Source organism: Mastigoproctus giganteus, chromosome 12 (assembly GCF_048544385.1).
Source record: "Mastigoproctus giganteus isolate SK-2022 chromosome 12, ASM4854438v1, whole genome shotgun sequence".
NCBI lineage: Eukaryota > Metazoa > Arthropoda > Arachnida > Uropygi > Thelyphonidae > Mastigoproctus > Mastigoproctus giganteus.
In genome coordinates this window covers 37,985,512-38,012,446 of record NC_143586.1, presented here as the reverse complement: position 1 = coordinate 38,012,446, position 26,935 = coordinate 37,985,512, and the positions used below count along the sequence as shown (strand labels likewise).

The 26,935-nt window shown below is 37.2% G+C and overlaps 1 protein-coding gene across 1 annotated transcript; it reads left to right on the top strand.

Moving 5' to 3' along the window:
• On the top strand, positions 1–24,698 carry LOC150076905 (cytochrome b-c1 complex subunit 7-like). The gene is made up of 4 exons (XM_090386122.1): positions 1–22; positions 5,033–5,086; positions 13,619–13,785; positions 24,455–24,698. Exons 1-4 carry the CDS (start codon positions 4–6, stop codon positions 24,539–24,541), a joined length of 327 nt encoding a protein of 108 aa, XP_090242248.1. The 5' UTR covers positions 1–3; the 3' UTR covers positions 24,542–24,698.
• Positions 24,699–26,935: the final 2,237 nt, after the last annotated feature.

The window sequence follows — 26,935 nt, the reverse complement described above, 5'->3', positions numbered from 1 at the left end:
AAAATGGCCGCTTCAAGGGCAGGTAGGTTGTGTGTAGAGGTGTATTTACATTTTTATAGGTGTGTATAGTAATTGCATTTAATTTTTTAGAGGTGTGAGTATATTTCGGAACACGTGCAGTTTAGATTTAAAAAGTAAATTCTGCTATTCAGTTACTCTGAATTTTAGTTAATTGCTATTAATCTGGAAGTGTGGTTTGGCTTTTAGGCAAATGTGATCTGCAAAACCGATCCACGCATACGTATTAAAGAGATTTTTTTTTTTTTTTTTTGATATTTTAATAAAAGGTCAGTTTTTAATGATCGTGTATAGTGGTAGAATTGGAAAATAACCGTAATGTTTGAGAGAAATATTTACTGCATAAGCAATAAATTTTTTTGGTAGATGACTCATCAACCAGTGCAGTACCACAATTTTGCTTATTGGAGTCTTGAACTGGTGAAATCCGTGTTTAGTGACTAGAGCAAAGTTTCCGGCATTCCCTGCCTCTCCATCTCCTTCAACCCATGCATGGTACTAAGTACTATAGGTTTTGATACCTATCGTGTTGGAATTTTCATTTAAAAAAAAAAAAAGAAAAAAAGTTTCTATTATGAAACAGAGCAGTTTATTCTTCATGGCTACAGAAGCCATGGATTTTTCCAAAAAGTTTCACAACAAAAACAAGATTAATTCTGTTTTTGCGTGTAAATAGCAGTTAGTGATTCTGTTCCATGATTAATTAGCAGTGGCCATGAATCAACAGTTTCATTTCTTTCTTTTGCTGCAAAATTTATGAATCAAATCTTACCTACCGTAGAATATTGTTGTGATATTTGGGGTAGTGTACCAGTGCCCCCGAACACTGATTATCCAGAGGAAATCAGTAAAGTTAGTTAAATCAATAAATATAATCTTTATTGTGTACAAAAGGATGTATACAATGTATCCTTCATGGCAGGAATGCCAGGAGCTTCACATTGGTTGGTGGACAAAGGCCTTGAGGATGGGCCACATCGAAATTTGGGTTCAACCCCCAGGACCAACAATATAATAAGTTTCAGTTAAATTTTTCACAATATATTCATAAAGATATCATACAGTATTTTTGACATTATATACAATATTATACAGACATCCTTTCTTAAATTTATTATACTGCAACATTACTGTGCAGTTTGCCTGGTTGAGGACTGTGATAAGCATCTGCGTGGGGAGAAAGTGGTCGCTGAGAGCTAGTCTATTATGGTTGGCTATAAGTGTTGGAGTTGACCTTAGTCCGGGTTGAGGGATTATTCTCTAATGATCCTCTTACAAGCTCACTCCACTCATTTGAATACAGAGACATTCTCTGCTTTTTTTTTTTCTATAGATATTTACATAGGTACAATTCATCAGAATTATCATCTGAATGTGTGAATCCAAACCAGTCTGAATGTGTGAATGAACTAGTTAGCATCCCTTCAAAATTCAATTCACTAACAGTGTTCATTGTTATTTATTTAACATTTCTCCTTAGGTTATTTGGAATAGTCTTCTTCCTTCTTATGTATTTCCTGAAATTGGTGACATACAGATATTGAGGTCCAGTATCAACAAATTTCTTGTCTTCTCATTTTTTAACCCAGATATGTTACTAGATGGTGGACCACAATGATGGAGTATTTTGCAGAAATTCTTGGGTGGAAAGTGCTAAGTATGCAGGGATATTGGCATTATGCAATTCCCAAAGCCCAGTTTTCCAGCTGTTTCTCTGAAATCTGTAGCACTGTGCAGTTGCTACTTTGTGGTATTCATGTTATTCCTGTTTGATCCTGCTGGACAATTTATAACGAACAGTGCCTTGTGATGCAGAAATTATGATTAGCATGATTTTTACATTTGATGGAGATTGTGTTGCTTTTTTGGACCTTGGAGGAGTCTTCCATTCAGAAGACTCAGCCTTTGTCATAGCCAGACACTCATAATTCATCTTCTATAATGATGGAAGAAACAAAGTGTGAGTCAATAGTTGCAAGTTGACAAAGATCCTGTTATGCAAGAACTTGTTGCACTCTTTGATCTTGAGGCATAAACTTGGCTGAAACTTATTACATTCCCAAATCTTGTTAAAATTTATTGACGTGCCCAGTAAGAAGCATCAGTTTCACAAGTAAAATCAAAAGTGACAGCTAAATCGATCACTCCTGATTAGAATGATAACAAAAACATTGTTTTTGAAGTTGAAGGGCAGCCAGAGTGAGGATCATCTTTGATGGACAAATGGCCATCCTTAACTCTGTGAATCAATGAAAGTCTTTGATTGGTGCTGCACCTTTTTTGAAAGTCGTTTTTAATTGTGGGTTTCTCTTTCACTTTCTATTAATTTGAAACAAAATTTGATGCAAATTTGCTGTTCATTAAAATCATTTTAAAATGCGATGAAATACATAAAATATTTCTGAGTAACATGGCCTTAGTTGCTAATGCTCCTAAAAACCAAATAACAACAACAACATAAAATATTTCAACGTGCTCTTCTACCATAAACTTTATTAACGACCTTTCATATTTAAAAAAAAAAAAAAAACATTTTATTTTGATTCATTAAAAAAGTTCTCTTCTCCAATGGAGCTTTTCTCTCATGGCCATTCTCAACCTTGTGTTCTTTGGCATTACAAGGATGCAAAATGGGATGAAATGCGAGATTACTTTTATTTTCCTTGGTTGAATTACTGTTTCAAATCTTTTGATGTTAATGTTTGCTCAGATCATGCCAATGAAATTATTCTTATAGGGATGAAATCCTTTATTCCACACTCCACCTTAAAATCTTGTTTTTTATCTAAACCTTGGTTTTACAATAAATGTACCAAAGCTGTTCAAGTTAAGAATGTTGCATATTGCAATTGGCTTTTATCCAAATCTCCAGCTTCATTTTTGGCCTTCTAAATAGGCTTCCATCTTATGGTTTGCCAACTTTTTTTCTAATTGGGTATCCAGTTTTTTTTCTGACCACTCACTGCTGAAGATGGTAGATAGTTCTCTGTCTTCTAACTTCTTCACTAATGCAGGTGTTCACCAAGGTTCAGTTCTTTCTCTCCCATTCTTTTCCTCTTATACAGGGTGTCTCAAAAATATTAGTACAAACGTTTAGGGGAGGCAGGTAACATCTAAAGGGATGTGAATTGCATAGGAACCCATAACTGGAAATGTCACCGTAAGTCGGTAGACGGTGCGGTAGTCGCCGCACGAAGAGCATGCATCGATTAACGAACTGTGAGCTGGTAGACATGCACCTAGTGTACGGATTAGCAGAGGGTAGTGGACGAGCCATTCAAAGAATTTATGGAGAAGGCTTCCCAGACAGACATGTACCGGACCACCATTTGTTTGCACGTGTGCATAAAAATTTGTGTGATTATGGGTCATTTAGAGGTAACAGGAGTAGTGCGGGCAGACCACATTCAATGCAAACTCTTGCCATGGAAGAAAGTGTGTTGAATGCCGTCCAGAATAATCCTGCTACCAGCACACGTGGCGCCGCCGTAGCCGGGTGGGCAGGAGCAGCAGTGCGTAGCACATGCTTCTTGATTAGACCGGGGTTCGAGCCCGTGACTACCAAATACGGAGGATGCGGAAAGGTCAGGGAATGACCACCGCATATCCCCGGAGCAATATGGCCTTAGTTCCTAATGCTCCTAAAAACCAAATAACAACAACCAGCACATGTGCCATTGCTCTGCCTTAGGAGTGTCTCGTTGCAGTGTACAGCATATCTGGCACAGCGATTCCTTACACTCCTTTCATCTCTAAAGGGTTCAGTTACTGCTCCCCCAAGATCATCCTGCACATGTGGCTTTTACACAGTGGTTTCTCCAAGAAAGTGTTCAAGACCTGAATTTTGCAGCCTATGTTTTGTTTACAGATGAGGCTTATTTCATTCGGGAAGGCTTATTCAATCAGCACAATGCTCATATGTGGGCTCACGACAACCCACAGGTGTGTGCCCCCATGCGGCACAACATCGCTTCACAATAAATGTGTTGACAAGTATGGTCGGTGACTGCTTAGTCAGCCCATACCTGTTATCATCCTGCACGAACTCCGCTAAATATTGGATCTTTCTTGAACAAGTTCTATCAGGGTTACTTGACGATGTTCCAGCAAATGTGAGATGCAACATTTGGTTTCAACATGATGGGGTGCCTGCCCATTATGAAAGGTGTGTTTGTGACCATTTGAACAGGCATTTTGGGCGTCGATGGATTGGCTTTGGTGGACCCGTTGCCTGACCCCCACACTCATCTGATTTATCGAGCCTTGATTTCTTTCTATGGGGGCCTCAAATCTATCATGTATGAATCGCCTGTGGAGACCGAAATGGATCTAGTGGCGAGACTCGTCTGTGTTGCTGCTACTGTCGAAGAAACTCCAGGTATGTTCAACAGTGTTCGCCAATCCACGCTGTGTCGGTGTCACACATGCATCGCGTCTAATGGTAGGTGCCTCCATAGCCAGGTGGGAAGGAACAGCAGTGCGTAGCACATGCTTCTTGATTAGACTGGGGTTTGAGCCTGTAACCAACAAATATGGAGGATGCGGAAAGGTCAGGGAATGACCACCGCATATTCCCCGAGCAATATGGCCTTAGTTGCTAATGCTCCTAAAAACCAAATAACAAACAAACAGCATCTCATGGTGGAACCTTCGAGCATCTGTTGTAACATCATGAAATGCATCCATCTCGTACTCCATTGTTAATATTATGTCAAATAAATGTTTGCCCCTAATTACTGTCTTGTGTCATTCCTGCTTCTTTTGCCTCTGCTACTACTTTCCTGTGACGTTTCCGGTTATGGGTTCCTGTGCGATTCACATTGCTTTAGATGTTAACTACCTCCCCTAAACGTTTGTACCAATATTTTTGAGACACCCTGTATATGGTTAAGCATATTCTTTTAAATTGTGTGTGCAGCAGAAATAAAAAAAAAATAAAATAATAATCATTATATGAATTGCATGGAGAGTGTCTTACTGTATGCTTATATATCAATTCTTAATATTTTTATAGGGGTTTCAATTGTTCGACGTTGGGCATATAACCTCTCTGGTTTTAATAAGTATGGTAAGTAATAATAATATATTAACACAAGGTTTATTGGTAAAGGTCTGTATTTTGTTATAAAAGTTGTGATTTTATTTTCTTTTTTAATATGTAGAAATTCCTTTAAAGGCATAATTAAATTTCTTAATGTTGTTTTCAGACTGATTTCCAAGTAGGTAACTTTATTATTTTTAAATAAATTAAGTATAAGAAATTAATTTTGTTTGTGCACACATGTGCAAATAACTCTAAATAGTTTTCACTTTTCTTTCGGCACTTCCATAGCCAGGTCGGAAGGAGCAGTAGTGCATAGCACACGCTTCTTGATTAGACCGGGGTTCGAGCCCGTCACCACCAAGTGCGGAGGATGCGGAAAGGTCAAGGGAATGACCACCGCATATTCTCAGAGCAATATGGCCTTAGTTGTTAATGCGCCTAAAAACCAAATAACAAACAAACTTTTTTTTCTGCTTGCTTTTTTTTTTTTTGCACAGATAGTCACAGTTATTGAGCCATTGAGAGGACTACAACAATATTATTGACATGCTAGCATGGCGAAGCAATAAAATCACATCATGGAGGCCCTAATGCAGTAACTGTAAGAAAAGAATAGCTTAAGCACTAACCACTAGACCAGACTGCCACCAAAAAGAAAGAAATTATGTAGATAACAGAAAATAAATAGATTATAGAGGGCAGACTGGCATTTCAGTTAATGTCTGTCTGTTGAGGTAATATTCAATATGTTGAGATTGCAGCAATGTTCACAGCTCTTGTATCCAGACGCCAGAGATTGGATTCAGAAGTACAGAAGATATTCAGAAATTGGATGCAACAGTTGCCTATTTTTGTTTCTTTCTTAGTTTGTCCTATATCTATTTTTCTTTTGTGGTTGGTTTATCGTATCACTTTAGTGATATTTCACACTTTTTTTTTTTTTTTTTTTTGCATCGGCATGCATTGATCCATCAATGCATTCAAGATACTGCATTCAAAGCATGGATTTGTTAAGGGGTTGATCTCTGACCAATTTGATTGGCTATTATTATGATGCTACTTGTTCATTTGACATCTGATTCCTCTGCTACAGCAAGTATCAGAGGAACTAGATATCAAATGAACATATTTGTTCAGAACTGAATATATTAAAAATTTTGGAATTTGTACTGCAACATAAAAGTTTGGGACTTTGAGGGGGGAACAGGCATTCTGTGTTTTATCACACACTCAGTATAAAACATTGATGGATCCAGTTTCTTTCATTTTAGAAGATTTAGGAGAAGTCTGGTTGGCCTGCCTCCCTAAAATCCATTCATGCGCACCTCTTTGGTAATCTCTGTTACGTCACTTTTGTGGCAACGAACGTGTAGTGTGGTTCTTTTCAAGATGCCTGGTCAACGTGAAGAAAAGACCTGGTCAGGAAAAGACCAAACCCTACAGCACATGACGAAACAAATGGCCCTTACTCCCCCTCTTACAGAAGATTTAGGAGAAATCTGGTTGGCCTGCCTCCCTAAAATCCACTCATGCACACCTTCTCGTGGTAAGCCCTGTTACGTCACTTAGGTGGCAACAAATGTGTAGAGTGGTGCTCTTCAAGATGCCTGGTCAGCGTGAAGAGGAAAAGACAAAACCCTCCAGCATATGACAGCACGACAAAACAAATGGCCCTCAGTCCCCAGTGGCTTTCACTCTCCCTCTTACGGCAGCGAGAGGATCAGAGTGGAAGCAGAGGATGCTAAGAACCTCTGGGTACGAGCAGGCTGCTATGCACGGAAACTCAACTTGGCCTGTTACAACGTAAGATCAGTAAGATCACTCATCAGTGCACGTAGGATATTAGAGCTGAAAAAGGAATTAGAAAATGTGAATTGGAATATCATCGGTTTGGCTGAAACAAGAAGAAGAAATGAATCACTTATAAGTTTATCAAGTGGAAATCTGCTGTACACCAATGCAAACAGTGAAAAGAGCGAAGCTTGAGTTGGGTTTCTGGTCCATAAAAATATATAAAAAAACAATAGTTTGGAAATCAAAAGTACATCACCAAGGGTGTCAAGACTACTACTCAGGATTTCTAAGAGGTACAAACTAAAGGTTATAATGATATATGCACCACCATCGAGCCACGATGAAGAGGTTGAAGAAATATGCACTGAAATTGAGAGACTTCTAGATGAACAGAAATTTGCTAAACCATTATTGTGGGGGACTTCAATGCTAAGGTTGGAAAGAGACAAGGCATAGAAAGGGAAACTATAGGAAATTTTGGAATTGGTGAAAGAAATGAAAGACTTGTAGAATTTGCAGAATCTCGAGGAACATCAGTAATGAACACTTTTCAAGAAAAGGGTGAGCAGAACGTGGACATTAGCATTAGCATTAGTAGAGGCATTTGATGCAAGAAAGCAAGCTTATGCAGCATCAGCCAAAAAAAAAAAAAAAAAAAAAAAAAACCAAATAATAAATAAATAAAAAATAACCACTTCCACTTCACCCCTCTGTTCATCCGAAATACCTGTCCAGCTGAGCCTTAAACTTATTTAGGCTATCAACTTCCACCAACCAACCACCCGCTGGCTAAAGGCAAATTTCCTCACGTCTATCCTACATCCGTCTTTCCTCAATTTGAATTTATGCCCTCTCAGGTGATTATTCTGAGCAAGAGGAGTAATCCCATCAGCATTGAGCATGCTCAAACCATTCAAGGCTTTATACACCTCTATCAGATCACCTCGCCGGTGCCTAGTCTCCAGACACTAATTTGCAAAACTTAAGCCTTTCTTCGTAAGAGCACCCCTTTGTTCCATTCACTAATCTTGTTGCCCTTCTCTGTACTCGTTCCAGCATCTCTACATCCTTCTTGAAATGAGGCCTCCAGACCTGTATACAGTACTCTAAATGTGGTTTGACAATTGCCTTATACAATGGAATAATCACATCCTTATCCCTGCTAGAAAAATTCCTATATATCATCGACAATACACCATGAGCTACCCTTGCAGCCCGTCTGCACTGCTCAGAAAACTTCATATCTGCCTGCACAACCACCCCCAGGTCCCTTTCATTCTCTACCACTGTCAGTGTAGTACCACAGAGTTGATACGTTGCTCTGGGGTTGCTGTTTCCCATATGTAGTACTTTACATTTGTCAATGTTAAACTTCATTTGCCACCTCTCAGCCCATCTGCTCAACCTTTCCAGATCCTGTTGCAGTAGCATAGTGTCAGTAGTGTCCTTGACAACCCTGCCAACCTTCGTATCGTCTGCAAACTTGGACATTAAGCTTGATATACCATCATCAATATCATTTATAAATACAGAAAACAATAATGGACCCAATACTGAACCCTGAGGGACTCCACTAATAACATTAGTCCATGATGAGCAGTGTCCATTGATTACCACTCTCTGTTTTCTCCCCCTCAACCACCCCTTTATCCATAGCAGCAATTTGCCTCCAATGCCACACTGCTCCAATTTGTGCAGCAGTCTTCCCTGTGCTACAGTATCAAAAGCCTTTCTAAGATCCAAGTATATAATATCAAAGTTATTCCCTGCATCCAGTTCTTTTGTGACTGCATCATAGTATCCAATCAAATTGGTCAGGCAAGACTTCCCCTTAACAAAACCATGCTGTGTCTGAGCTATAACTGAAGTCTTGTCTAGATGATCCTGCAGTGCTTCTTTAACCAGTGCCTCCATTAATTTTCCGGGAACAGAAGTTTAACTAACAGGTCTATAATTACTTGTGTCAGCCTTTGATCCTCCTTTGTGAATTGGGGTCACATTTGCACATCTTCAGTCCATGGGTACTTCCCCTGAGTCCAAGGAAGCTCTCATAATTATGGCTAAGGGTTTGCTTACTTCCTTTGCTGCCTCCTTTAATATAACTGGATAGATCCCATCCACCCCAGGTGCCTTTCTTGTATTTATCTTCAACAATTTCTCCTCCACTTTACTCTCGGTTATTACAAGATTCTCTAGCTTACTGCCAGAGTTGAATACACCTCTGGCATTCCCCTCGCTGAATAACACCTCGTGTGTGAATGTCGATGCAAAATATTCATTTAGTTTGTTAGCTACCTGAGCAGGATCATCAGCAGTTGACCCATCGATATCAAGTGGACCAATCTGATTCATCCCCTTCCTTCTAGAGTTTACATAAGTAAAGAACTCTTTGCTGTTTTTCTTTGCATCCCTTGCCAAAGATTTCTCGTAATCTGGCTTCGCCTGCCTAACCTCCTTTGTAACTTGGTTACAGATCAACTTGTATCTGTCATAGGCTTCTGTGTCACGTGTTAATTTGTATGTATCCCATGCATTTTTCTTCTCTGCCATATGTCTCATTAGTTCATCTGACATCCACTTAGGCCTAAACCTTGAACAATATTTCTTAGTTGGTATGTAAAGCCTATTAGCTTCCAAGATAAGTTCTCTGAATGCTTCCCATTTTGAATTTGCTGTTGGTAACATCATCAGTTGGTCCCACTGTATAGAATTTAAATACTGTCTCAGTCCATTGTAGTCGCCTTTACGAAAGCAATAACCCTTCCCTTTACCTCTAATGGTAGTCACCTCTTTGAGTAAATCCCACTTCAGCACACTGTGATCACTGCCACCTAATGGTTCCTATATCTGCAGATTCTTAATGCATGAAGAATCACTACTGATAATCAAATCAAGAGTATTACTCCCTGTAGTTGCCTCCCGAACATGCTGATGTAGAAAACAATCATCCAATAAATCCACAAAAGCCTTGCTAGTGTGTGAGTGACCAGCCCCCAAATTCCAGTCAATATCTGGGAAATTAAAATCCCCAATTATAAGACTCTCTGATTTACTGGCTCACTCTATTTCCCTGTACAGTTTCTTATTATACTCATCAGAGTCATTAGGCCTATAGCACACTCCTACTCTCAATTTTGATCTCCCAATGCTTATGTCACACCAAACTGACTTGACACTGCACTGTCCAGCAATGTCGACTGGCTTCACTTCCTTGGATTTTATGTATTTCTTAACTAATAGCATAACCCCTCCTCCCTTCCAATCCTGTCTATCCTTTCTGTAGACACTGTACTCCCCAAATTGCAGTTCTGCATTCCTTATATCTGTGTGACACCACGTCTCTGAAATCCCCACAATATCTGCCTTTGATGTTTTGAGCAATACCTCAAATTCATCAAATTTATTTACTAAACTCCTAGCATTGGTGTACACACAAGTATACATGCACCTGTTCTTTTTCTTAGCTACCCTGACACAACCCATGTGTTTATTTGTACCCCAATGATTCCCAGCAGTCTCTGAAATATCCTGCATCTTATTTTCCAGGCTGCGGCTCATTCCAATAGAAGCAGTGCAAGAATCACTTTCACCTCTGCCAGTGGCTACTGTTAATCTATTTGTCCTTCTATCCCCCCAATCTAGCAGTTTTCCGACCCACCTAACACTGCCTCGATAGCATCAGCAAACATTCTTGCACCCTTTCTATTTAAGTGTACCCCTCCCTGTAGACTGCATTGATGATGCAGTCAATCATGTGAGAACATATCCCATCATGCTATCAATTGTATTGTACTGGTTAGTTACTGAGTGGCAGTGTTTTTGTGTGGTTGTCTGGCTCTCATTTTTCATCAGTTTACTCATTTGTATTTTGGCTTTTAATTTGTGTGTATATCAAATGCCAGTAAGGGAAAAAGTGATAAAAGAAAGAGAAATGTAATGGACTGAGACGAAAATAAAATTAATAAAACAATGTGAAAGTGGTAATCAGTCTCAGACTTTGCATAATTTAGAATTATCCCATTTGACAATTTTTACCATTTTAAAGAATAAAGAACGAATTCATGAGGTAGTGAGAGAATCAGCACCAATAAAATCTATAATAGTTACAAAAAATGAAAAGGTCCTATATAAGAAATGGAAAAAAATGTTAATGAATTAAAATTGTTAATGGATGGAAGATCTAATTCAAAAACTTATTCCACTATGTTTCATGACTGTCCAAACTAAAGTGCACACTCTTTTTGAAGACTTAAAAAGAATGGTAGGTGATGGCAATAACCAGGGTTTTAATGCAAGCCATGGCTAGTTTGAAAGGTTCAAAAATCGTGGAAACTTTCATAATATGAAATAAGGAGGGAAGCAGCAAGTGCAGATTGGAAAGCTGTTGATATCTTCAAGATTGATTTTGATCTTCTGCTTAAAGAAGAAATTATTTGAAAGAACAAATTTTTAATGTGGATGAAACTGGTCTATACTGGAAAAAGATGCCTGACCATATATGCATTCAAAAAGAAGTGAAATGTAAGGCTGTTTTCAAAGTGTATAAGGATCACATTACTCTTTTATTGGGTAGAAATGCTGCTGGCTATGGCGCCTTCGTAGCCAGGTGGGAAGGAGCAGCAGTGCATAGCACACGCTTCTTGATTAGACCGGGGTTCGAGCCCGTCACCACCAAATACGGAGGATGCGGAAAGGTCAGGGATGACCACCGCATATCCCGGAGCAATATGGCCTTAGTTGCTCCTAAAAACCAAAAATAACAATAACAATAACAGCTGCTGGCTATAAGTTGAAGCCATTTATGATTTATCACTCTCAAAACTCTAGAGCAGTGAATCCCAAGGGATCTTTGGATAATTTCTGTAATGGTTACTTTTGAATTTTACTTATTTTTTTTTATAAACAAAATCTAAATATCCTTATAGACCGGATGTTGCACCCGACATGAGAATGTTTGGTTGTCTACAGTCACTCCCAATTTGAAAGGACTTTGTGAGACTGAAAAACAACACCATCCTTCATGCTAAGCCTATGAGGTATGATTGATTGTATACTCAAATAGTTACAGTTTATTCAGTTATTTTTTGTGTCAGTCTGAAAAAGGTAGATTGTAAACAAAATAAATCAGTTCTGAATAAAATGTATGGATCCCTTTTCACTTCAAAAAATAACCACGGATCCTCACATCCTAGCTCACTTAAATATGGGTGTCTGAATAGGTACCCAAAATTAAAATTAATATAAATTTTTAATTTTGGGTACCTATCCGGACGCTCCATATTTAAGTGAGCTTAGGATGTGAGGGTCTGTGATTATTTTTTGAAGCCAAAACGGATCCACGAGCAAAAAAATTTGGGAAGCACTGCTCTAGAGCATTCAGAGAAATTAGTAAAGCTAAATTACCAGTACATTATCATTTAAATAAGGTGTGGATGATGCAGTTCCTTTTTGAAGACTGGTGTACCAATTGTTTTATTCCACAACTAAAACAATATTGTCATGAAAAAGATATTCCTTTCAGAATCCTATTGATTCTTGATAATGCTCCAGGCTGCCTTCCATACTTAAGAGGTCTGCATTCAAACATAAAAGTGATTTTTTTTACCTCCTAACACCACACATTTAATACAGCCTATAAACCAGGGAGCTATAGTTGCCTTCAAAGCTCATTATTTTAAAGATTACTTTTGCACAGACTATTGCAGCAACTGAGGAAGAATAGACATTAAGACAATTCTGGAAGAACTATAACATTCTTCATAGAATAAAATACATTGCAGAAGCATGGGCTGAATTGACTACTAAATGCATGAATGGTATATGGAAAAATATCTTTAAAAGTTCTGATAACATTTTAACCTTTGATAAAGCAAATGAAATTGGAAAGATTACTACTGATATTTTAAAAGTCTGCTTAGCAACATTGAGCTTGATGTTTTATGCTCAAAGAAATGGTTGCAGCCTTTCTCCAAATAAATGATGGAATGCAAAATTTTGAAAGTGTGGACTCAAACACAGAGAGATTCTCAAAGGTAAACCATTTAATTAAACTCTTACATGTTATAGAAAAATTTATAATCAAAAGAAAAAGCAAACTGTTCAGATAAAATTGGACATGTTCTTATAAAAACCTAGCACTTTTACCTCCCTTGCTGATAAACTTCATGATGAACTGCCTTTGTCAAGTGAAAACATGGAGTATGAATACAATTAAGAAGATGATTGTCTTTTCCAGTTATTTTGATTTATTATGTGTGCATACATTTGTATATGAAACTTTAAAAGAAATAGTCCATTGGCATTTTTGTAATTTATGTTTATTATTTTTCATTATGTATTTGTATGCCCTTAATATGAAATTAAATTTGTATTTCCTTAATTTGTATGAAATTCAACTAACTATGACTAAAGTGGTGGAACAGAACCCTGTCATAAGTTGAGGGAGACCTGTATTGTATTTTATTTAAAATGACTTTTCACAAAACTCTTTGCCCTTTCCAGTTTCTTCCAGCTGAAACCAGACCTGTATTAAAACTTTTTGGTTTCCAGTTTGTAAAAGTTAGTGGGTAATGGAATTGTGCTCTGCATGTTGGGAAGTGCTGCTTTAGATATTGTTACATTTAATTTTGTGCAGCTAAAAGAAAAAATAATGAATTCAGTTCGTGTTTACCATATAAATAAGCATAATTAGAGGTTGTTTCAGTTTTGTTTATATAAGTTTGTCATATGCATTGGAATCAAATGTGACTTTCTCATTTTTAGGTCTAATGTATGACGATCTCTTGTATGAATCACCAGCTGTCCAGGAAGCTATTCGTCGTTTGCCAGATAAGTTATACGATGAACGGAATTTTCGACTTGTAAGATCTGCGCAAGCCAGTTTGACTCATTCTTTATTACCAGAAGATCAGTGGACAAAGTATGAAGAGGTAATGGCAAATTAATATACTGACTCAAAACGTTGAGGAATCCAACTGCAATTCTAATGGCTAAATGGCTACTGCCTCAGTGGTGGTTGTAAGTGGTATAGTTTGGGAGTTACATAGAATTTATTGAAAATTTATTTTTTAATTATTTGATAGAGTCCTGTTTTACACTTCTGAAAACTATTTAAAATAATTTGATACTCTCACCTACTACCAGCATGAAAAAAAATTAAAAAGAAGTAAAATGATGTGTTTATTTGAAGAAGGCATGGAAATGAAAAAAGAAATCCATTTGCAAAAAGTGAATATTAAAAAAAATTAATTTCATTGATATCAGTATTGGTGATAGTGAATCTCCTATGGCTTGTTGTGGCACTCTTTCATGTGCCTGATGTGGTGCAGAAGACTGTGAAATCAATACCTGCTTAACTCCAAAATCTGTGTATGCCTGCTACCAAGGAGAAGATGCTCTGCATACTTGTGAGGGTGCTTAATGGTGTAAGGAAGAAAAAGAGATACAGAAGCTTAAAGGAGAGCTGAGGATATCAGGATGAAAGAAAAGCAGTAAAAACAAATCAGTAAAGAGCAAAGTAAATAACAAAACATACAATAAGAAAAATTAAAATGACTGTTTCACCTAAAGAGTCTTTTACTCTAGTGGCATGCCATTTCATTGAGCTCTCAAAAAACCCACATAAAAAATCCAGTATCAGCTGCCACTTGCAATGCCAAAAAAAAAAAAAAAAAAAAAAAGTCACCTTGACATTATTAGGTCATTATCATTAACAATTCATCGTCAATTCTTTTCCTAAGTTCAGGATCAAGAAAACCAAGCCCTCAACTCTTCAGGTCAAATGATGCACATTCTTCCCCCCACCCCAAGCCCACTAAATTCTTATAGTGGAATTGTTATAGATTATTGCATGATATTGTAATATCAAGACCTACTTGTATAAGCATGTGTCACTTTGCTTTGGCTTGCAGGTGACACATCTAAAGGCAAAGGTGAATCTCTTCTTGCATAATTTGAGTCTTATTTGTGGAAAGGGGAATGGTTATGGAGATATTGCTATCCTTGTGGATAACAGTAATCCATTCCAAAGTATACCACTTTCAACTAACATAGAGGCAGTAGCCATTAGAATTTCAGTTGGATTCATACTATAGTTTGTTTCATCTCTTTGCTACTTGGGACTGATATTCCTCCTCCTCCTCCTCCCAGTGGACCTTTATAATTATCATTGTACAGTGGCTTTCACCAGTCTTGTTAAGGGGACATTGATGGACATATTGTGTAGTGCTAACATTAATGGGAGGGAACAAATAATGTGCTCTTTGGCAATGACCTCTACAAAGTTTAGTTATGAAGTTTACAGAAAGCAATAACACAAAAAAGGAATGTTATCATTTTTTTTTGCATGGAATTGCAAGTATTAAACAGCAAATAATACCCCAAAACTTAGATATTCTTCTCTTGACTATGCATGTATGGTAGTTATCCATAATAATGAACTTATGCTTATTTTAACATACAGCTTATATTAATGTATAGCTTGCATACGTTGAACTGTATGATTAGTAATGATGGCAGAAATGAAAAAGCAATATTTGTTATCAGATGTGAGAAATTTATTCAATTTCTCCACAGCATAATTGTTATCTTTCTCTTACTGACTAAATTAATTTGTTGGGCCTCTACTCATGAATATCTACCACAATGAATCTGGAACTAAAAGATTTTTAATGTTTTAAATGAGAATTATGAAAATTCTACACAGTTTTAATAAAAGTATCTGACTAAAAATTTCTCTTACTGAATTAATATTGACATATTCTGAACTTGTACAGATACTTTGAACTCATTTAAATTGAATTGGATGTATATTTGTCCCTCAAACTTTGAATTAACCAGTTTTTACTGTAAATATATATTAATTGATTGTCAACATTTTGAAAAGGACTGCTGTGCATCTTTACCACTTTTAAACATCTGGCTAAGCCATATACACCTAGTCAATTTTTAACTGAAGATTCTCTTTAGAAAGGTAAAAGTATCAGATATGATAACATATCGGATGGTCCTTGAGGTTGTCACAGACATTCTCTCAGATATGTCAGACAAGCTGTAATTGCTACCTGGGAATCTAAAATGCTGATGGAACTGATATTCCGGCGACACTCGAGTCAAGTGGACCCAATTTTGGTGAAGTCCGGACTGTCTATGACAGCCAAATCGTTTGCTTGCACCTTCAGGATGGTGGGACTGTTAGTAATCCTGGGTATAACCCCCATGTACAAGCACACTGTGGGTGACTACCCAGGTGTGAACCAACGTAAGCAGGGGTCAAGGTGTAGTGCCCACACCACATGGAGGAATGCCACCCCTCTGTGTTGCCAGGCAATACTAGGTGGTAGATGACTCTCATCAACCAGTGCAATACCGCCACTTTGCTTATTGGAGGGTTGAAGTGGTGGAACCCATGTTTAGTCTCCAGAGCAAAGTTTCACAGGCCAGCCGCTAGTTAGTACACCGGACCAAACCTATTGGTAATTCTTTAGGAGGCTTCCGGATCAGCTAGTGTATAATCTTTGCTACCTCTACTCAGCCATATAGTGACTGGAGGGAGTCCGATTAGTGTGTATGCAGGGGGCATTATCGAGGCCACGTTATGTGAAGAATCTGGGTATATTCTTACCATGTGTATGCCATATCCAAAAATTTCATTACTTCATACAGCATGTCCCTCCCACTTTTTCTCACTATTGAATACGACCTTGAATTGCCAAACTAATAGAGTAAGCTTATCTGCGAAAAGATCTAAACCTCACAAACACTTCCTAGTTCATTTCACAAATATACGTGGTCTCAATTCTAATCTCAACGATGTCCATTTCCACTTGCAGTCTGCCAAACCCCAAGTACTTTTTCTGACAGAATCTCAGTTATCGGTAGATTCAACTACTGCTCATCTCAGTTGCCTAAATTATTCCCTGTATGATTCCTTTCACCTCAAAGGTTGTACTTGTGTATATGTCCGTTCTGATATTCCCTGTCAGAGACTTGGTAATTTGGAATCTCCTCTTTTCAATCTTCTTTGGCTTAAAATCTCTTTACTTCATTGTGTCTAATTCATCTGTTGTCTACCGTTCTCCCAACTCCACTAATCACTTGGAGCTCTTTGCAACTTGACTTTCTCCAGTCCAACTTTTCTAACAGTGATTTTAATGTTCACAACTCCAGCTGGCTTTCGTTTTCTAGTCACACCGACCCAGCTGGTCGAGATTCTGAGGCTTTTGCAATTACTAATGACCTTGCACAGATTGTTCATTTACCTACAAGAATACCGGACAATTCTAACCATACAGCCAACACGCTTGTCTATTTCTTACAAACAACCCTTCTAAGTACATGGTTGAAGTGAGTGGTCCTTTAGGAACCTCAGATCACAACTTGGTGATTGTCTATTCTCCAATGGAGCCTTTATCTCATGGCTATTCCCAACCTCGTATTGTTTGGCATTACAAGAATGCAAAATGGGATGACCTGCGAGATTTCTTTTCTTCTTTTCCTTGGTCGGATTACTGTTTCAAAATTTCTGTTGTCAACGTTTGCTCAGATCGTGTCAGTGAAATTATTCTTGTAGGAATGGAATCCTTTATTCCACACTCCACTTTAAAATCTCGTCCTTTATCTAAACCATGGTTTTCCAATAAATGTGTGAAGGCTGTTCAAGGGAAGAATGTTGCATATCGTAATTGGCTTGTTTCCAATTCTTCAGTTTCATTTTTTGCTTCGATTTTGAACGGGCGAAGAGTAGAAAACTTGCTTCTTGCCCTAATAGTAGCTGAGCATTCTGGTCTCTTGCCAAAGCTATTGGCTGCAACTTTTGCCCATCTCTGCACCCACCTCTGGCAAAACCAGATGGTTCTGTTGTCACTTCAGCCAAGGATAAAGCTGACCTGCTAGCATCTCATTTTTCTTTCAACTCATGTATTAATCTTGGTAAAACACCTTCCACCATTCCCAACATGCTCCATTCAATGCCTCCCTTGGTCTTCCGTCAAAAGAAAGTCAGAAGGATTTTGACGAATCTTGATGCTAAGAAAGCTCCAGGTCCTGATGGTATTTCTCCACTTGTTCTCAAAACCTGGCTCCTGAACTTACTCCTGTTTTTTGCCGCCTTTTTTTACTATCTTATTCCAAAGGTGTTTTTCCTTCTGCTTGGAAATTTGCTCATATCCAGCCAGTTCCTAAAAAGGGTGACAAATCCCTCCCATCCAGTTAACGTCCCATTGCAATTGCTTCTACTCTTTCTAAAGTAATGGAGAAATCAATTAACCAGCAACTCTTAAACTACCTAGAAACCTTCCATTTGATCAACGATTGCCAGTATGGATTCCATCAGTGTCGATCCACTGGTGATAATCTGGCTTATGTTACCCAGTTATGGACAAATTCAATGGAATAATTTGGCGAAACACAAGCAGTTGCTCTTGACATCTCAACGGCTTTTGATTGTGTTTGGTATAAAGGTCTTCTAAACAAGCTTCCATCTTATAGTTTGCCAACTGTTTTTTGTAATTGTTTATCCAGTTTTCTCTCTCTGATTGTTCACTGAGGGTGATGGTAGATGGCTCTCTGTCTTCTAACTTCTCCACTAATGCTGGTTTTCCCCCAAGGTTCAATTCTTTCCTCCACTCTTTTCCTCTTGTACATTAATGACCTTCCATTGACTGGAAATCCTATCCATAGTTTTGCTGATGATAGCACATTGCATTCCACTTTCCATTTTGGGAAAACTTGCCCAGCTCAATCAGCTTCAACTTCTCGAATATCTGCTACAAATTCCTTAAATGCCGATCTCCAGGTAATTCTCCAGTGGGGCACAGACCACTTAGTTGATTTCAATCCTTCTAAAACTCAGTCTTGTCTTATATCTCGCAAAAAGGATTTTTCTGCTCGTATGCTTATCTTTGGTAACACTCCGATTTCTAGGCAAAATGATATATCTGTTTTGGGGATTTCCCTGACCTCGAAACTCTCTCTTGGCACAAGCAAATAACAAATATTGCTTCCTCTGCATCTAAAAAACTTGGTTTTCTCTTTCGCTCTCGGTGTTACTTTTCTTCCAAACAGCTGTTTACTCTTTACAAATCGCAAATCCGCCCTACCATGGAATATTGTTCCCACATCTGGGGTGGTGCCCCTAAAACCTCTCTCAGGCTTCTTGATTCCATTCAGAAGAGGGCAGTTAGGTTAATTAATGATTCATCTCTAACAGAGTCTCTCCACTTGCTGTCTCATAGACATACTGTTTCTGCTGCATGCCTTTTCTACAGATATTTCCATGGGCACTGTTCTTCTGAATTGGCTTCTATAATTCCTGATCTCTCTTTCACAACAATCCAAACATGTGCTGCAACCAGCCAACATCCATTTACTGTCAAACTTCAAACTCACAGAACCAACTTTTCATCTTCCTCGTTTATTCATTCAACTGCCGTTTCCTGGAACAACCTTCCTTCATATGTATTTCCCGAAAATTACAATCTAAAGAAGTTCAAGTCTAATGTCAACAAATATCTTTTTTCGTGTTCTCAACCTCCAACCCAAGCACAGTACTAAGTACTATAGGCTTTAATACCTGTTGTGTTTGGGATTTTCATAAAAAAAAAAAAAAAAAAAAATCTGATGTTTTTACTCGTTTAAAGAGAGCCATCTTATACCACTCTATTTAACTGTACTTTATTTTTTGATATGTGTTATTGTATGTACCATCCTTAGTTTTTTAACCTTTAACATACATGACAACATTATCTTTGAGAATAGCACAATAATCCTTTTATCTTGCAAGAACCTGAGTTAGTGTACTATAGCTTTAGATGGTCCTATGCCATTAATCTCTTCAGCAGTATGTTTGGAAAAGTTCTGTGATTCGGTATATGTTTTGACTCAGTATATTCCAGGATGGTTCTATAAAGAGTGAATGCTTTAAGTATAATATTCTGACACGTTTCTGGACATTTAAAAGAATTTGGAAATAATTCTTATTATTGCTTTCTAGCAATAATATGTAGTCTTCATGGCAGCCAGAATAAAATAATATATGTTAATTTTTCACTTATCTTTACATATTTTATATGGTGATGTAGTAACTCCAGTGACATGTACCACTAAATAGCAAAAAAAAAAAAAAGTGTGTAGAGCAAATATGTGATGATTTTGTGATTGAAAATGAATCAGACAGTGAATCCAATTTTAGCAGTAGCAGTGTGCATGGAAGTTGCTGAAAGTGGTTAGTGATGTTTAAATTTTATGATATATCAGCAACTGTTATCATATCACCAGGCATAACTGCATTTGAAAGCAGTACATCCACCATCAAACATTTCTAATGGACAAAATGCACCAGTACTGAACTGAGAATGGACGTATGTATAAGACCTTCATTTTCTGAAAGTGAATACATTTCTGATAATGTTGTAACTATTTGTCACTGAGGCAAATAGTTATGCACAAAAATATTTTAATGATGCTGTTACTTTAGGCAAGTTCAAATGCAATAATAAGATTATTAAAGAAGGAAACATGCAAACAATATGGGAAAGAGACTTGTTCATGTGCAGGAGTGTATGATTGGTGCAACATTTCCAAAAGCTGTGAAGAACTTAACTTATTACATGCTATTGTGCAGCTGACAGCTGTCATGGTTGTGATTGTTAATCACTTTGAGGAGCTGACTTTGGTAAACTGACTAATAACAGTACATGCTATTGTTCTGAGAGACTGCATAAGATTGGAAAGTGTAGCAGTTATTTACAAGCACTTATTATTCGAGATAGTGTATGCCTAGTGTTTCAAAGATTTTGATGTTTGATGAGAAGTGTTACTGTTTTGACCAGACATCTCAATCAGGTTGAAAAATCCAGGCCAGCTTTCAGCTGACAAGATCATGGCAAATGTCTTTTGGAATTTAGAAGGATTGATTACTTTTCTGCCACCCATGTAATAGTGAATTCTTAGTATTACAGCAACTTGCTTGTCAGTGATCTGCACACAGTAGTTTATAAGCAAAGGCATCAAACTGTCAAAGAGAATTATTCTGTTGCATTACAGTGCATGTCCACCTATAGTGAATTTAACAATGACAAAATTGGCAATCTTGTGCTGATAAATCACAAGCCACCCTCCTTATAGCAGGGATTATCTCCCCCCCATTTATTTTCACTTGAGAAATCACTTGAACCAGTGAAAGAGCACTGGGGAGAGCAGAAATTCTAGATGGATGACAGACTCAATTGTGGTGTCCTGAGTTAACTATGCAGTCTTTCTGCTTTTGTCTTTGCAACTGGCATCACTATCTTGCCACAGCATTAGCAAAAATATCAGAGTAGAAAGAAAATATCTTTAAAAAGAGTAATAAGTTTTTTGCTTCTGGGTTGTTTGTTTTTGGTAAAATAAAAGTCCAGTTCAGCCTTGTACTATCTTCATATGTTTCAGATATTTGGACATTGTTTGAGAAGGAAAATTCATATTGACATAAACTTTTCAGTACATTTTGTTACTGCATGGGGATGACATACTTTTGAAATACCTAAATCAAGCAAGTTTTAAGTCCAGTTTGGATTCCATAGGCCTTTCTCAAAATTCTCACTACATAAACATTGTTATAAATTTGGAACGGTAGTTTCAATCCTGTTTCAGAATTTTAGGACTTAATTAGAATATTATTAGGGACCTGTGTACCAGATTTCATGTTGATACAGTGGCGGACAAAAAAACTGCATCACTTGTGAATTTTGCAAATAATGTGTTTTGCCTGCATTGTGGGTTGCAGAAATGTTCGAAATGCATTTGTTAGGTGGGATATATATCTCTGTGAATGAAATCCAATAAAAAGACTCCACCTGATATACCTAATTGCCATAAATATCTTCCCAAAGGGTAAAATGTGTAATTAATGGAAATATGAGAAATCATGCAAATGGCAATCATGACAACCAAACATGAATTTTATTGCATTTACTTGTACAAACTGACATGACAAGTTAACATAATAGTATTATGTACTGTAAATCAGCAAAATAAGTCCTCAATATTTGTTGTTCCTCCTCGAGTTGCAATTACAGCCTTGCAATGATCTGGCATAGGGTTAATCAACTTCTGGATATACGGTTGCCCAGTTTCGTGGGTACCACACCCTTACAATGAACTCCTTCAGCTGAATCTTACTTATTGGCTTCTTCTGAGCAATTTTAGACAAAATTATGTACCAGCAATTTTGAATAGGGTTCAAATGTGGACTGTTGTCGGGCCAGTCTAATATTGTAATGCCAGCATTTCTGAGGTATGACTGCATGCACCTTAAGGGAAAAAAATGAGGGAAAACATTGGTGTAAGTATGTTTTAAGCCTTGTGAGACAAGAAGACAAACTCATCATTAAATCTAAATAGCATAAAACTTACCAATTTTGCTGTGCGGCAAGGTACTGACTCCTGTTGAAAAATCCAGTTTGTCTGTGTGGTGATCCCTAATAATGGGTTTCAGGCACTACTTCAACATAGCAGTCTGCATTCACCATTCCATTAATAAACTTAATTCGCCCCACCCCTTTTCTTGTTATGCATCCCCAGACCATCTGACTGGCGGGTAACTTTACAGTCAGTGTTATGCAATCAGGATGGTATGCCTCTGATTTTCGTCTTCTGACATATCGCTTCTCATCCGAGCCATGCAAGTTGAATTTTGATTCGTCAGAAAAGATGGTGTCCTATTGCTCTTTTGTCCATGAAACATGCATTTTAGTCAAGGCAAGTTGCTTTTTCCTCATTTGTTGGGTCAACAAAGGCTTCTTTTTGGGCCGATAGGCATGCAGACCACATTCCGAATGCCATCTTTGGATAGTTTGCGCACTTGTTTCAACACCAGAGGCCATCTTAAAGTCCAGTTTTAGATGAGGAGCACTAGCATGGGGATTACAAAGGCATAGCCATTTCAAATATCGATCTTGGAAAGGCATAGTCACTGTCTTACGGCCTGATCCAGGTCTTCTCTGCTCATCACTGGTTTTACACTTTAATTTCAGCACGTGGGATACTGTTGACTGGTGACAGCCTATTTTATCAGCTATAGCACACGTAGAAAGCCCTTCCTGGGATAGAGCAACAGCTACACTTTTTTTTTCTTGGTGTTAACTGAACATATGGAGCCATGCTTACACCTCTCCAAAACAGGATTCTAATGAGTGTGTATACTCTTCCAATGCCGTATTTATAGAAATGGCTGATGCAATACTTTCCTTTGTGACAAACAAAATGACTGTAATCAAACAATTTTTTATACCTTTTACTACAAACGTTACTTTTTTTAAGGTGATGCAGTTTTTTTTGTCCACCACTGTAGGTTAACCCATTTCACTATGCAGCTGTTTCTTCCAACCCCCCCCAAAAAAAAAAAAAAAAAACTATACAAAATCCACCCCACAGCTACCCATGGTGAAGATTTAGTTAACAATTCTTGAGTACTTGAGGGTTTATGTAGGAGTACTTGAGGTTTCCAGTGCTCCTACATAAAGGAGAATTCACAGAAGTTGAGGTTCCCCCTCCATAGAAAACTATTGTACTAAGATTAAACTCAGCAAACTCTTTATGTATATATATATACTTTGTGTAAATTTAGTGTACATAATCTTAAATAAAGTATAGTCTGGATGAGTTAATACTCAGGTGTTTACCTTTAGGGAAGACTGTGTGTAGGCCAAAGACTGCATTTACACAAATGTGGCAGTATTTTTCCCCCAAGTGACCAATAAAACTAAAAAGATGTGAAGGGTCTTTAGTTTTATTAGTTGGTTGGGCCAGTAAGCACTGCTGCATCTGCTTCAGTACTACTTGTGTGAAAGCAGCCAAAGACACTCATGATTGTCCTTATTAGTCTATAAGGTTTCATATAGTTCAAGTATGGCTTCTTACTTGTCTGAACAAAAAAGCCGATACACTCTATCTCAGCATTATTCAGCTGGGGTCTACGCGAGAGATTAAAAGAAACAAAAATATTTTGGACCAATTGAAATGTATTTTTTACTTAACCATATTCTGTAGTAATTACACTATTGCCATTATTAAGCTAACTGATGATTCATCAGAATTGATGATTTATTCGATTTTTTACTTAAGCGTGTTTTGTATTGTAATAAAATATAGTCGAATACATATATGGGGATACAAAAACAAGAATGTGCTTCTTTGGGGGTATGCGAACAAAAAAGGTTGAGAAACACTGGTCTATCTGCTGTGACTTTGATCCTTCTCCTCTATGCATTGCTGACTGCCAAAGTAAAATGGACAAGCTATAACTATGAACCATGACCTTCCTTAAGTGAGACCTGCTGTTGCGTAAAATAAAGAACTCATTTATTTTCACTGTACAGTTAATTTTCTAGTTTCACTAGTATATCCTGTCAATTTTATCTTAAGATTATTTGTTAATAGGATAACAATCACCTTAAACAGAATAATAATAAAAGTATTGATGTAGCATAACTACAGAATAATTATCAAACTTCCAACATTGGCTCTTGTGTTATTTTATCCTAAATAATTTATATATTGTTATTGCTAGGAGATAGGTGATCTGGGAAATATATGGTTTTTTTTTTTCATTCTTGATAGGATGTTCATTATCTTCTTCCATACGTAGATGAAGTCAAAAAAGAAATGAAAGAAAAGGAAGATTGGAAAAAGAAGTATGGATATTAATTTCGAAGAATAGCATAAATATTTATTTTTATTCATCACATGAATAAAATTGAACTCTGAGTGTAGTTGGAATTGTGTATCTGAGATGTTATTTAAAAATATAGACACTGTAAGAACTGATAAATAAACATTAATAGCATTCTATACTCATTTTAAATTCTGACAGATTGCTGACTTATTTCAAATTAAAATTACTGATACTGGCTGCTTGTTGAATTGTCTTTGTCAGAGATTGTGCTTGAAATCCTGCCATGAGGATTCCTGAGAAAATTTTGCTATTTTAACCTAATTTCTTTAAAAAAAATTTTTTTTTTAAATTTGAGACTTGTTCTTTGAGATTTCTCAAGGATTTTAAAAAATGATTTTTGTCCCCACTCACAGTGATGAATTTATAAATATTCTTAATAATCTCAAATCAATAGGATTCACTATTTTAAACAATTTTTTACAATTTAATGAAATTGATACATCCTCTAAATACAGTGGATTCCGGTTATTTGGGCCACCGGTTAATCGGGGCAGCCGTTTATTTGGGGCAAATCTTAAAAAACAAAAACCAATCGAGAAAATAGCCAGGGTTTACTTCGCTTAATTGGGACAAAATGCTGTTTAATCGGGGCAGGAGACCTCAGCACTGGAGATTACCCTACGATTGTCTCCGACCGTACCACGTAGTTCGGTCGGATTTCTGGAGGTCACAACCATAAAACAATAAAAACAATTAGCAGTCACCTGTTTATTGGGCTTTTGTGTTAGTGCAATCTATCATAAACGGACAGTAAACTCGATCTTATTTGAATTTGCGGTAATACCGACAGCTGGAATTCTGTGGGTTATTATGGTAAAATGTGTTTACACTTCCATGGAATCTTCAATCATATAAAAAAAAATAATTTTCAGAATCTTCTCTTCATTCCTATTTTTAAAGCTTTGTAATTTGTTACTCCGTCCTCACTTGCGCGTGTTGTGTTACTTGCAATTTGTGTGTGCCGTGTTCTTTGTTATTGATTGCTTATCTTATTACTGTTTTAAATTTTAACCCCCACCCACAAATGTCAGTGAACAGAAATGTCAACTAGTTAGTATGTACATATTACAGTACGTATTAATTATTCCGATTATCACGTATCATTAATTTTTTAATTGGTAAGGTAAGGTAATAAAGAGTAAATCTGTGCTTAATATATCTTTACTTTTATAGCCTGTGGATAATATTCCTCCTATTTTCGCTAATTAGAATCGCTGTTTAATAGAATTAAAATTCAATTCACAAACGTGATCACAATGACCGGTGCTTACTACACATCGTATAATGAACGGTACTTTACTGTGGTGAGTTCGTCGTAATGTGATTTGATTGTACAGTGAACTAATTGTAAAGGGGGGGGGGTAAATTGTATTTTTAACTATTTACGTGAAACTTCGGATAATTGGGGCAGCTGCTTAATCGGGCCAAAATGCACTAGTCCCGATGTGTCCCAAATAACCGAAATTGACTGTATTTTAAATAATTATACAAGAAATAATATTTAAAATCAATGCAAAGAAAGTAGAAAACCAAAAAATTCAGCATTTCCATAAACAAATGGACGAAGTTTTAAAATCATTCATGTACAGCAATAGCCAGCAAACTCTTTTACCACATGAGCTTCTTTAATGCAGAAAATGGTACATAATGGCTTTTAGCTGCCGCTGTGCCATAAAACCTACAATAACAACAATGCAGAAAATCTTGACTCACCTCTCACAATTTTTATTAGTGCATGTCTATCTTAAATAAATTACATTGGTTGTAGGATTATTATTATTTTAATATATGTGTTGTCTCAGCATGAGCAAGGCTGCCATCAGCATTTAAGTTACTCAATCCATGTGTAGCCCTTAAATGCCTCAATGAAATCTCCTGGTGCATGGTTTCCAGGTGTTGCAATTTACAGAACTGAAGTCTTTCTCAGTAACAGTACTCCTTTGTTTCCCCTTGCTAATCTTGTTGCTTTTCTCTGCACCTGTTCCAACAGATGCACATCCTTCCTAAATGAGGCTTCCAGACCTGTATTCAGTGATATATACAGGAATTTTCCCTTCTGGCTGTATGTCATTGACAAAACTCAATGAGCTGTTCTATCAGCCTATCTTTATTGCTCAGAGCACAATTATCCCCTTCCCCTGCCAAGTCTGTTTGTTTTTTTCATTTTCTATCACACTGAGTGTGATAGAAAATGAAAAAATCAATGTACCACACAGTTGGTACATTAATCTGGGATTACTGCTACCTATATGCATTACAAGCATTACTTGGCCCATCTGCCGAATATTTTTAGATCTTTTTGCAGTACCATACCATGATTATGGTCAGTAACCATCCTGCCAATTTTTGTATCATCTGCAAACTTA

Bases quoted from the DNA above. Each gene is read 5' to 3' on its own strand.
- LOC150076905 (XM_090386122.1), top strand. The intron at 5,087-13,618 runs GTAAGTAATAAT...TCTCATTTTTAG, and splicing joins CTCTGGTTTTAATAAGTATG to GTCTAATGTATGACGATCTC. The intron at 13,786-24,454 runs GTAATGGCAAAT...CATTCTTGATAG, and splicing joins AGTGGACAAAGTATGAAGAG to GATGTTCATTATCTTCTTCC.